Below are 13,419 nucleotides of genomic sequence, written 5' to 3'. Positions count from 1 at the left end.
GCGAGATCGGAAGCTTGTTATTTCTTATCTCGACTTATTAATTCGTTGGCATAAATGTTACTAAATTTAATACATTCATCTCTTTGATTTTACATATTATTTCAGAGGTTCCGAAATATTGCAAGAAATATTACCATCAATAAATCAAGTTACGAAAACAACTCGGAACTTTATGTTTATAATACTTGAATTTAAAAAGTTTTCTATGAGATTTGGTTCGGTTTTTTTAAAAAATGTACACGTGTACAAATAATAAAGTATCATAAACATGTTTTATCATTTAAAAGCACACGCCAAGTAAAAAGTGAAATAAAGTGCAAATTACGAAGTATTGTTATGAAGTTTATTTGACTCCTGATTTGTAGTTAAGGATTATATACTAATTTCATGTACCTTATGCTTATGTACTTTTTACAAGCTATTACAATTTTGTGAATTTTAAGCCATACAAAATAACATTGCAAAATACCTACATTTTATAGTTTATTGTTACTTATGTTCTAAATGTACTAACACTGTTTTCATTTTTCATTAATTTTGTTTAGCGGTTTAATATGATATATGTATTATGATATAAACTAGCTTCAAGTGGATATATATTTCTAAAGTTGTTGAAATAAATTGTATTAATTATGTACGTACGTGCAATAATATTTTATTTTATAAAAATATTTCATTTCTTTCGAACTTTCCCCGTTTTATGGCAATTTCGTAACTAATGTAGGTCGCAACGGACTGCCATGCTGATCAACAAGAAAGGTAGTTTTAACTCCTCGTTTGTGAGTACCTTTGTTGATCTGTGATCTCTAATTAAATTTATATAGGTTAAATAAAAAATTTTAGCGTATAATTTACCGCGATATAAACGATATATAACTGTTCTTTCTAATGATTATTTTATTCGTAATGTTTCAGGCACGAAGGCGGATACAATCCCCGTGGTATTTTTATCTTTGATAATGAATCGCTGGTGATGAAGAAGTGGCAAATTTTGGAATTCGACGGCAAGCCGTATTATGCGTTCGTGCCCGAAGGCGATGCACCTTTGTCGGACGAGGATATACCAGAGCAAGTAGAAGAGAAATCAGAGGAAGACTGTATGTTAGAAGAATTAGAAGAAGAGGAAGTAGAGGAAATGGAAGATAAAAATAGTAGTATACAAAAATTTAAACAGGAATGTCACTTGGAGGAAGAAGAATACGATTCTATGGAAAAATTTTATAGCGATGATAGCGTCCTTAATGGAAACGTCGAGGAAACGGAGAGACTGAGTATGAAGCCGATCATACTAAATGGCAGCGAAGCTATGGATAATAATACAGCTGGGGATCTGTACCAGCTGAAAGTACAGGGTAGTATGGTGACTATTGAGAAACTTGCATCCAACACGGAGGTAGACGTGAAAGTGGTCGAAGACCAGGAAGAGGATGCAAAGGGAGATGATGAGGGAGAGGTAGAATATCTTGAAGAAACGGTAGATGTACCAAGCATACCTTCTAGCGAGAAAGCATCAGCTGCGAAAACGCCTGCAAAGAGCTCCAGTGAGGCGCTGAAGTGCAAATTGTGCTCGGAGATATTCGACACGGTGTTGTCCTTCAGGAAACACGTGGCGTGGATCCATAAGAAGAAGATGTGTATAAAAGAGGACGGGGCTTACGTGTGTGCCGTGTGCGGCTTTAGAACTCTGAAGAAGACCTCGTTCGCCGCTCATCTGGACAGGAAGCATGATACTTGGTCCAGGAAACGATCCGGCAACACGACATTTCCTTGCGAGGTTTGCGGCTTCGTTTGCAGATCGAAACATTCTTTGCAGTCCCACTTTACGAGGAAGCATACGGATAATTATGAGCACCAGTGCAGTTGTTGTTCAAAAAAGTTCAAGGTCAAGGGGGACCTAACAAATCATATACGATTCCATCACAAAGAGAAACCAGTCAAATGCAACGTATGTGGCAAACTGTGCCTTAATACCGGCTCACTGTACGTCCATCAGAAATGGGCACACTACAAGCCCAAGTACGAATGTCATATCTGCAAAAGACGTATGGTCACACAAGAGAATTTGGATCAGCACTTGCTGACGCAGCATGAGAAACGTGATAAGATAGTCTGCGCGGAGTGCGGTAAAACCTTCGCGAAGAAGGACTCGTTCAAGAGGCACATGGTGGTGCATACGGGATGCAAACCGCACTCCTGTATGATCTGTACCAAACCCTTCGCGCGAAGGTCACAGCTACGCCAGCACTTGCTTATCCACACTGGCAAGCGACCGTTTGTATGCGACATATGCGGCAAATCGTTCACGCAAAAGCCGGGATTGATCTGCCATAGAAAAACTCACCCTGGTACACATCCACCGCTGCCCGTGATGCCAATCGCAGATATCGTTAAAGAGTTCACCGACGGATACGTGCAGGAAAATAATACCCGTGAAAATGAGGAGAAGGTTGACGAAGAAATGTGAACGTTCGGCTCATCATGCCGATGCAAGTGCCGAAATTGGTTTTTTACCAGTGTCTAAGATAGCAAAAAGCACACGTTTGTTATGGAATAAGAATGGTAGAACAATTGAGAAACTTCATGTAGGATAGAAATATTACAAACGTCTCAAGCGGTAATCGTTAAATAAGCAAACGAAATTTTTATGTTCGCGTACAGAATTATCTTTATCACAGTGTGATACAAATTGTCTTATTTATATCGGGTCTGCGGCCAGATTACACTTTTTCACCGATTTGATCTATAGCTATCTGCACTCCTCTCATATCATAGCATGTGGGCTGCTCGCGGAGACGTAAGACGCTCAATTTCAGGAACGGTATTAGCGGCAAATCGTAGGGGCTTCAACGCATGTTGCCCCGCGCGATGTTCAATTAAATAATGTAAAGTTAATAATAAAATGGCATAGATATTACTATTAAATTTAACTTTATAATATCAAAATCGTAATGATATCTCAATAAACTGAACATCTCGCGGGGCAACATTGAAGCCCTTACGATTTGCCGCTAATATCGTTTCTGAAATCGAGCGTCTTACGTCACCGCGAGCAGCCTACATGCTATTATATGAGAGGAGTGGGAATAGCTATAGGCAAAATCGGTCGAAAGGTGCGATCCGCCACGGGTCCGATTTATATAATTGTTCTCTTGCGCATACTGTTTTTTTATGACAAACTTACAATAATAAGTAAATAGAAGCAAGTGACAAAAGGCGGTGAACAATAGAAAAATAGGGAGTAAAGTATCAATAAAATTATCGATGATGCTAATTTCTCTAAAAAGTTAATTAGTTTTCTTTTAATTTAATTTTATCAAGTCATAAAATGTCTGCAATTATTCACTAATAAATCTGACTAATAAAGTTTATGTTTTACCGGTACATGTTGTTCAGATGTCGCAAAAAATTGTTAGTATTTAATTTGTAAATTGAAACCAGTGATTATCTCAATATAATACACACCAAGAAATATAAGAACATACCTATTACAATAGAAGTATTCCATTGACAACAAAGAATGTCATCAGGTTTTAGGAGTTTGTGATCTACATCTTAATTTCTTTACATCCAAAGTTTGATTAAATCCATGAGGATAATTAAATATATATATAATAAATAGGTTTAAAATGTATAGAGAGATATATATAGGTGTAAATTACATATTTCTAAGAATAGAACAGTAATCTTAAACTTCTGTCGGCGTTTCAGTTTCTTGATATTTTTATCGTTAACAAAATTAAATACATGCTTATATATATATAATAATAATATAACATTTATTTTTGTGAATCGCATGCAACATCGCCAATAGGTTAAACAATGTATTGAAATTAATGAAGAAATATAATTGTAAATTATTTTGACTCGATACTATTTAATATCTTTTTAAACACTATTTTACTGGTTAAAGAAAAATAAGTTTTAGCTTAATCATATTTTTAATAATGCAAATGCTGATTTTGTGAGCAGAAAAAGGATTGTATTAGACATGATAATACAAATCGATCATAAAATAATGTAAGTATAATTGATAAATTAAAATTATATAAACTTTTCGTTTAATGCAATATTATTTTACAGAAGATAAATGTAAAAAGATCATGTAAACATTATATGCAATACCCAGCAAATGCAGTTATATAACTATCATATAACCTTGTAATGAAAGAAATATAACATGTACGTAACACGTGTATTAGTTGCAATTTCCCTCTAACGACATTACAGTTTTATAACAGCTATCTATTTGTACGATACAATGCAACATTGCTATAATATTCACATAACACGTTCATGATAATCAATATTATAAAATAATCAACTAATGAGAATATTCTTAAAAGTCGCTAGCAGTAATTAACAACATCAGTGATTTTTATTGACTGTATCTGGCAATTTTAATGATACAAAAAATTTATTGCGAAAAATATTACCTCAGCCAGGGTTTGAACCTGGACCTCCCTTCTCTCTAGGCGGGCGTCTCAACCAATTCGGTAATATTTTTCACAATAAATTTTCTGTATTAAAATTGCTAGATACAGTCAATAAAAATCACTGATGTTATTAAATAATAACTAATACGTAATAATATAGAATAATATAACAGTCGTAAAATATAATTATATGTACATGTGTAAAGAAAAATTACATAACTTTATACAGCATCCGTTACATGTTATATTTCAATATTACATAATAATTATATTCTGTATTTGGGTATTTTGATATTTCAGTTTTTTTTGTGTAAGATATTTTTATATGTGTGTACATTTTATGCAAACCTATATAATACTACTTTATTTGGTCATATAAATTTTTATTTTTACAAATTAAAAAATTTTGTTCTTAACAAAAAACATAAGATCATCCAAATATCTCATTATTTCTTACGTTATTAAAACGATAGATTTAAAAACTGAAGTAACTTAAAGATGGAAAAATCAAAAGTAATTGATTTTATAATGGTGCTAAGATGACTCTAATGATGCTAAATTACGTAGAGAATGATCTTTTTATAAATGAGAAGAAAAAATGTAATCGTTCTATTGAAATAGTTGAATTAAGCATTGAAATAAGCTTTTAAGTGATTTAGCCCGTTCTGTTTAATCAGGAAATATATTTTTGGAAATAAATTAAGTAAAAAGTACAATGTAAAAATTTATAATAGTACATTAAAAATGTAATAGTACACAATTAGATTTATAAACCAATTTCAAGAATTAACTCGACAATAACTGGCAAATATATTTTAATTAATTACACGACGTTTCGGCCAGATAAGATAATTATCTTACCAGCCTTTTACAATACCTGACGCTTCTATTAGTTTTTAACCATATTGCTATAGTGATTTTATTCGACCATGCACAAAATTGCATACTTCGACATGTCACCCATTTGCTGTCATACTTAATGGGTCAACACTTGAAAAGGACCAGTATTACTGGCCGAAACGTCGTGTAATTAATTAAAATATATTTGCCAGTTATTGTTGAGTTAATTCTTGAAATTGGTTTTTTATTCACTGGCGATCCACCTCTTCAAAATTAGATTTATAAAATTATATGATCATATTAAAAATAATATATGTATATATGCAGTTTTCAGAAAACATTTGACCATATTATTATGGAACATTAACTGTACATTCATACAGAGACGAAACAAACAAAAAAGTTTCAATAAATGTGGAAATTTAGTAAATTTTCATGTTTTTATCTCTAAAATATGGTGTTTAATATTTGGCTGAATGTTTTTGAGACATTTTATATAAATTTGGCCTCCTTCATTTCAAAATATTATTTTTTTATATATTTCATTATATTTATGTCATTTGGAAGATGTTTTTATTTAATCCGTTCTTAATTTTGCTTAATCTATTACATGTTTTAATTGAACGGTCAAAATAAGGATAAGTTCCATAAAATATATTATTAATACTCTTGAATTCTTTATTTTCTATCTCAGAATTAGCATTTCTTATTGGTATTTATAATAAAAAAATAATATTTTGTAAAGGAAAGCTATACCGTAAGCATATTAAATACAATATTTGATGTATGGCGTAAATTATTGTATTTGTATTTTGTATTTATACAGTGAATAAGTTTCTTTTACTTAGAATCACTGTTATTATGTGTGGAGAAACAATGTTGTTTTTTTAAATAAAAAAGTATAAAATGATTTTCTTTTAATGTAGAGGATAATTCATTTATATGTCAAGAAAGAATATTAAAACGCACTAGGAGTCAACACGAGACGTTATGTCTGAAATATATATGGTTTTATACATTGAAATATATGTTCGTTGACTCTGAATGCTCTTTTTTTATTTTATTATTGGAGTCTGTTAATCTTTCTTAATTTCATTTATATGTAATATTATTTCATATATATAAAGTATGCGAAGCAATTATTGTTGATTTCTCCATGCACAATACATATTCTCTGGAGCATACATTAATATTAATTTATAAGCAATAGCACACTGAACAGCTTCGTATAAAAGACGTACGGCAGAATTAGTTTTCTTCAAAGATAACTGTGTTCAATAAAATTAGATTAGTAAGACATGTGCACAGATTGCCGTCTCAAATAAATATTTTTGACAACACTTTGCGTAAATTATCTTTAGATAATAATTTAGATAATAATTGAATTTAATTAGACTACATATATAAAATTAGAGAGTGTGTATATTATATATTTATAATATTAAGAGTGTGATCCTGTTTTAACAGCCTCGATAACCTGATGAAACTTTTATATACCTATGCTATTATCGAAGACGATTTAGATTTTACGAAACATTTCGTAAAGTCACAGTACGAGATAAGTATACCTTGTGTTAATCAGATGTGCCGAGTTTAAATAATGTAATAATAATTTTTTCCCCAAACTTTTAGGAGTACAATCGATCTACTATCGGTTCTTTAAAAGTTGGCGAAGAACAGTCTATCACAATTGTGATTTCCTGAGGAATATCATAGAAAAATCCAAGTTAAAGTAAATACATAGGAAAAGCGTGTCAAAGAAGTCACGTTTGTCGCCTCATTTTGTCTGGGCGTAAAGTGCAAGTTTATGCTGAAAAAATATCTAAAAAAATATTCAAAGGAAAGGGAAGTCTTGCGTTTAAACCTGCATTGTGTGCTCTATTAATTTCATCATTTCACAATTCAGTAGAAAGAATTATCTTTATTTCTGCATGCATCACGAAGAGTTCCGAGTTGAAGGGTGAATTGCGACAACATATCGAAGAGACGCACACTTTCAAAACGTCGTATTTTTGTGATATTGTCTCTGCGACAACATTTGAATTGCGAGAGCACCATCTGAGAATACGTACAAAGGATTAGAGTTACGTACGTAACGATTACAATAATAATTGTCCTTAAGAAGCATCGCATGTATCGTACTTACAGTGATCAGTTCTTTTGAAACGCGTGCTGAGGGAAATTTGAGATGAAGACGGAACAACATCGTAAAGCTGCATAGCTAGAAGAGCTGTCACGTATGATAAGACCTTGAGCAGCAAGGATTCCCCGAAGAATCACATCAACATGATGCCAAAAGCTGGACAATAAGAGGTTCATGACCTAAAATGTATGTCAGCAGCATCTGCTGATGTATCAGATCATATATCTACGATATACATGTGATCTGTGGTTAAAGCTTGATGTGGAAGTCTGATCACATAAGAACCAACTTGGATTTTTCCTTCGGCTATCCGCGATTTCGATATCAAGGATCTATTGAAGACGAAAGCGGAGAGAAATAATTAACGCCCTAAAGGAGATGTAAAACGAAACCAAGACGTGCAGTGTATTGATTTATTTTTAATTTTTAATTTGTGGCGGGTATAATTGCAGGGAGAAGAAAATATTAATATTATTGTAAAAAGAGTATTTTTACATTTTAATAAATTTTACAATCTTATAAAAAACTACTATTTCTATTTTTTTACCAGTCATAGTAAAAAAAGAAATTTTTCATACTCGCGTTCGCACTGCTATGGGATTTGTCCTAAATATTCTTTTAGGACAACATAGTCATATATTCAAGGCTTCTGAGTACTCACCGTAGCCATGGAATCGTGACGTCAGAAGCGAGAAACGACACGCTGAGAATAAGGCTGTAAATAAAGTCCGGATATTCAGATATCCGTGCAAATCGTCTAACAAATTATCCGGATAGTTCAAGGATTCGAACTTGAATAATTGAATAATAAATATCTCGAATAAGCCGAATAATAAATTATCTGGATATCAGCCCTAATTGAGAAGTCTTGCATTATATTTTCAAGTAAAAAGATATTTAGATAAAAAGCGTACTTCTAAAAATTTCCGGAACTAATCTTTTCTGTCAATAATCAATCAACAGCCGTAAAATGACTGTGATGCAGCCTTGGCCATGCAGAATGACTGCACGTGTTCACGATTCTTTTCATATCACAGGCATTTTGCGACTGTTGATTGACTGTTAACAGAAAAAAAGTTAGTTGTCGGAAATTTTTCTAAGTATACTAAATCTGGAGTGTTTTTTTAATCCAAATATCTGTCATTTCTCGCTTCTGACGTCACGATTACCAACATAGCTGGAGCCTTAAAAGTATATGTAAATATTTATGTTATTTGCTAAACAATCGAATATTTTACTTGGAACGATGAGGATGCCTGACGCAAGTATTTTTGGTTTAATAATATTAATATGATAATTCTCTATTGATCATTATTTCTTTTAACGAAAATATCTGTATTTAAGTTTTTAGACTGGAAACTGAAGATTGCTAATTGATGTCATATTTTGGCTTAAAAAGTATGTATGTTGTATTTTCGTTATTGACATGGCATATTCGCATATCGTGTATTCTCCACATAGAGCGACGGTACTTAAATTGTGAAAGTGGTAAATGGGACAATAAAGCAGTAATAATATAATCTTTTCCCTCATTTTACTTCACCTTCTATAGTTACCCAAATATACATCTTTAATCGCGTAATGTTCCTCGCTAAAAGAAAATATTTATTAAAGTTTTGTATTATTAAGCAATGCGAGTTGAAATATTAGCTATAAAATGATAAATTTAATGAAATAATTGTTGAGAGAACACTGCACATTCTTTTGTATAATCTTTTCACTTTGAAACTTGGAAACTTTTCACAATGTATTAAGTTGATATTTTCCGTAAAGCCGGCCACAGTCGAAGTTATTTCGGGTGCAATGCGGATAAATCGTTAAAGGAAGATCATATGAGCGAGAGAGGCACTTTTCTCATATCTCTGAGCGTTTCTTGACTGAATATATATTTTTTTATGTCGTAGGTTTGATTTACTAGAAATGGACGGGATCAAGAACGAAGGCATTCGGGACTCCCACGCATTCTTTATCGAGACGTCTTCGAGTATCGCCGAGATAATCAGCACGGACAGCAGTAAAGAAAACAGGAGTGTAGTGAGACGCATGCATTACGCCTGCGACGTTTGCTCGTTCCCGTGTCGGACGAAGGGAAATTTAAAGAAGCACATGCAGCTCCACAAGAATATGTGCAGAACCTGCAACGAGCTGTTCGTCTCGTCGGAGAAGCTGGAGCTTCACATGGTCGTGAATCACGGCGAGCCCAAGTACACCTGCAAGCTGTGCTATTCCGTCGTGTGGAACAAGCCAGACATGAAGAAGCACTTCCTCATGAGCCACTTGGATCCTTTCTGCAACACGTGCACCGCCTGCAACAAGGTGTTCCAATCCAAGTACGCGATAGAGAGGCACATGTACAGCCAGCACACGAAGCTCTCGGTTGCGTGCACCATTTGCAGACGCGTCTACAACAGTTTCCACGCGCTGAGGGCGCACACCAAGCTCATTCATCTCAAGACCGGTTACCAGTGCGAGATCTGCAAACGGCGCCTTCTCTCGGCGGACTCTCTGGAGGCGCACCTACGTCGGCACGAGGGCACGCGAAACATGGACAGCTATATCTGTACGACGTGCGGAGAGACCTTCCTCACGAAAAACAAGCTGAACAAACACGTGACCATCCACGGCGAGATCAATCCCTACGTATGCCCGGTCTGCCAGAAAGCCTTCGAGAAACGGGCGAACCAGGTGCAACACATTTTGACGCATATGAGTAACGTTTACGCGTGTGATATATGCGGCCTGAGATACTCGCGAAGGGCTGCCCTGATATGGCACAGGAAGATGCATCCTGGACCGCTCGGCAAACTGCCGGTTATACCCGTGATAGGCATTGTGAGCGAATTTGTTAAGAATTATATTAGCAAAACAAAAACCTTACCGAACACTTAATCCGAGTCCGACAGTTAAGTCTAGAAAGTACTAATCGAATCATTTATTTAAACGTTACTGTTTCTTTTGTAGAGTTAGGACTTTTATAAAGATACATTTTCGATAAGCGCGTCATCTTTCTATAAGTATCTTCAGCAAATTGCAATTATAGGATAAAACATTTGTTATTTCTTCTTTTCTCGGGTGCATTGCAAGTTTCTGTTAATGTTACGATGCTATATTTTGTAATAAACGCAGTTCGATTTATATGATTACTTCGTACATGTACAGCGAATTTACTTTAAATATACGAAACGATTAATCCAAATTGCCTTTCCTTCAAATTGTTTCCGATCAATTTATTCCCCCGACAATTATATACCGATCTGTAAAATTTACGTACTCGTCGTAGTCAGGTAAGTTACCACCATTAATTAATTATGTCGCATAATTAATTATGGTATTGATACACACTCTTTTTTTTAGGTGATCCGAGAGTTTTCTGTTGCATATTGAAAAGCCGGTATTTAATACTCTTTCCCAAATCTCTGCAGACTTCTAATCGCACTTAGGAAGGTAACTTGAAGAGTGACGGCAATAAAGCATCCAAATGTTTATTAAATCGCCTCCAGTAATCATTGTAAATTCTTCTCCATTACTTCCTCCTCGTCCTTATCAAGCTCTCGATGATTTTACTCGACAGGCGTTATAAGCAATCGTTCCTTCAATTCATAGTTGATGGTAACGCGAACTTTTGCCTTTTTATGTTTTAGAGTGGATCCGTTGAACGTTGAATTCAACGTCCCGAAACCATTCGCCAGAATCGAATGCGAATGGACGAAAAGAGAAAAGTCGTTGACAGAACATGAAGGACCACCGGAAAAGATAAATGCAAACCTAACGAGGGAGAAGCATGGTCCGCGGGACGCAACCGAGGAAAATCGACCGACTAGAAGAAAGACGTGTGTAGAGTGCGATCACTGTCGCCGCAAGTTTTTGAAAAAGAGCAACCTCGCCGAGCATCTGAAGCAGCATAGGCACAAATGCGCCGACTGCCCGAAGACCTTCAGCCTTCGGCGTTATCTGGTCTCCCACGTCGAGAAGAATCATCGGCAGCAAATGTACGAATGCAGCGTGTGCAAGTACAAGAGCAACAACAAAGGTACCCTGAAGAATCACTACATCCGGCTGCACACGAGCAACTACGACTACGCGTGCGACACGTGCGGCAAGCAGTTCAAGATAAAGAAGGCCCTGAATCACCACGTGAAGCAGAATCACAGCGAAGCCCCGCCGATCGTGTGCGATGTCTGCGGCCACTTCAGCAAGAACCTCCATGCCCTCAAAGCTCACATGAAGTACCGGCATTACAAGCCGGAGTTTGTCTGCCGGATATGCCGGCGGGGTATGACGACACAAGAGAATTTGGAGCAACATCTTATGTGGCATGAAACCAGGGAGAAGGTACTCTGTCCTACTTGCGGCAAGAGATTCCGGGGACGCGACCTGGACTCGCATATGAGAGTGCACACTGGGGTGAAGCCGTTCCCTTGTCCTGTTTGCGGAAAGACTTTCCGACGGCAAACTGCTCAAGAGCAGCACGTGTTGATCCACACCGGAAAGAGACCTTACATTTGCGATATTTGCGGTCAAGCGTTCGCCCAAAAGCCCGGCCTGATCTGCCACAGAAAGAGACATCCTGGCCCGCTGCCCCCGCTGCCTGTAGTCTCCATCAAAAACATCGTCACGGAATTCACGAAAGAATACGCGACGAAAAACGCAGTCATCAAAATTGAATAAGATATACACAAGTTTGTCGTATTTCTGTTGGATACACCTGACGAAATTCATTGTGGATTTTTATTAAATACTTCTCATGATTACATAGGAGAAATATATCTGACATATAATTCAACATCTGACATAAAAAGAGCTGTAAAAAAATAAGACTCTCGGAAAAAGATACTTATTTAAATAGTACTTTTTATCTATCTAAAAGAGATACATATTTTGTAGATATAAATGTGATATTTGTATAGAGATCTTATAAATATTCTTATAAAAATTGCCCTTTTATCGATATACATAAACTTTTTGAGCAATCATTACATATACAGGGTGTCGGATTCGATTTGGACCACTCCAAAGATTATAGTAGATTGGGTCAAACTGAGAAGAAAAGTTATATACCATTTTACAAAATCCGTAATTATTATCGCGTAATTAAGAAACACGTCTGAGCCAATAAGTGCACGGAGGAGCTGAAGGCCGGACTCGGCAGACATGCAAAATGGTGTATTATTCTCCTACCACCAGAAAAACTTTTTCGGCGCGGTGTCATATGTCGCGCGTTCGCTCGCTGCGCGCCGTTCGCCCGCTCACCGCTCCCCGCTCGCAACCATCTCTCATCGATCGATGCGTGACTCCACCTCTCGCTATCGGATCTCGAGAGATGTCAACAAATACACCATTTTGCATATCTGCCGAGTCCGGCCTTCCGCTCCTCCGTGCACTTATTGGCTCAGACGTTTTTCTTAATTACGCGATAATAATTACGGATTTTGTAAAATGGTATATAACTTTTCTTCTCAGTTCGACCCAATCTACTATAATCTTTGGAGTGGTCCAAATCGAATCCGACACCCTGTATATACATGTATGTGTATCTACATATATGTATACGTATCATATATGTCACGTTTTATGTCACATTTTGAAACACAAATATTTTTTGCAATTTTCTACTGTATTTTGTATGTAATTTTAATAAAAATCATAATTTTTATCAATTTTGTATATATTAATTGATTCCTATATATGACAACAACTATGGCACGAGAGAATTAAAGAATACGTAATAATCTATTTATTTAAGACAAATTATGCTCTCAATTTACATTATTTTTTCAACAACTACGTAAACGCGCAATTATAATAATTTTATATAAATTATAATATCAATCTCCCCTCCAGAGTGTATTATTTTCTTTCATTTGGAAATATTTTCGGCAGTGATGAGATTTTAAATATAGATTAAATTTTATTGTTATCGAGAAATAATCATAAAATTTCTATTAAGTAAATGTCGTTAAATAACTATTCAATTTTTAATAGTACCAGAACGTTGCACTTAAA

The 13,419-nt window shown here is 35.3% G+C and overlaps 3 protein-coding genes across 3 annotated transcripts; all 3 read left to right on the top strand.

Moving 5' to 3' along the window:
* The first annotated feature begins 973 nt into the window (after positions 1-973).
* Positions 974-2,464, top strand: LOC105559112 (zinc finger protein 41-like). Its single transcript, XM_012007176.1, has one exon. The coding sequence runs from the start codon at positions 974-976 to the stop codon at positions 2,462-2,464; it is 1,491 nt and encodes a 496-aa protein (XP_011862566.1).
* Positions 2,465-9,336: 6,872 nt separating this feature from the next.
* Positions 9,337-10,305, top strand: LOC105559111 (gastrula zinc finger protein XlCGF7.1-like). Its single transcript, XM_012007174.1, has one exon. It carries the CDS (start codon positions 9,337-9,339, stop codon positions 10,303-10,305), a length of 969 nt encoding a protein of 322 aa, XP_011862564.1.
* A 717-nt stretch (positions 10,306-11,022) lies between these two features.
* On the top strand, positions 11,023-12,084 carry LOC105559110 (zinc finger protein 525-like). The gene has a single exon (XM_012007173.1). It carries the CDS (start codon positions 11,023-11,025, stop codon positions 12,082-12,084), a length of 1,062 nt encoding a protein of 353 aa, XP_011862563.1.
* Positions 12,085-13,419: the final 1,335 nt, after the last annotated feature.

Source organism: Vollenhovia emeryi, unplaced genomic scaffold (assembly GCF_000949405.1).
Source record: "Vollenhovia emeryi isolate VEMERY1.0 unplaced genomic scaffold, V.emery_V1.0 DF939290.1, whole genome shotgun sequence".
Classification (NCBI taxonomy): domain Eukaryota; kingdom Metazoa; phylum Arthropoda; class Insecta; order Hymenoptera; family Formicidae; genus Vollenhovia; species Vollenhovia emeryi.
This window is presented reverse-complemented; position numbering and strand designations above follow the sequence as displayed.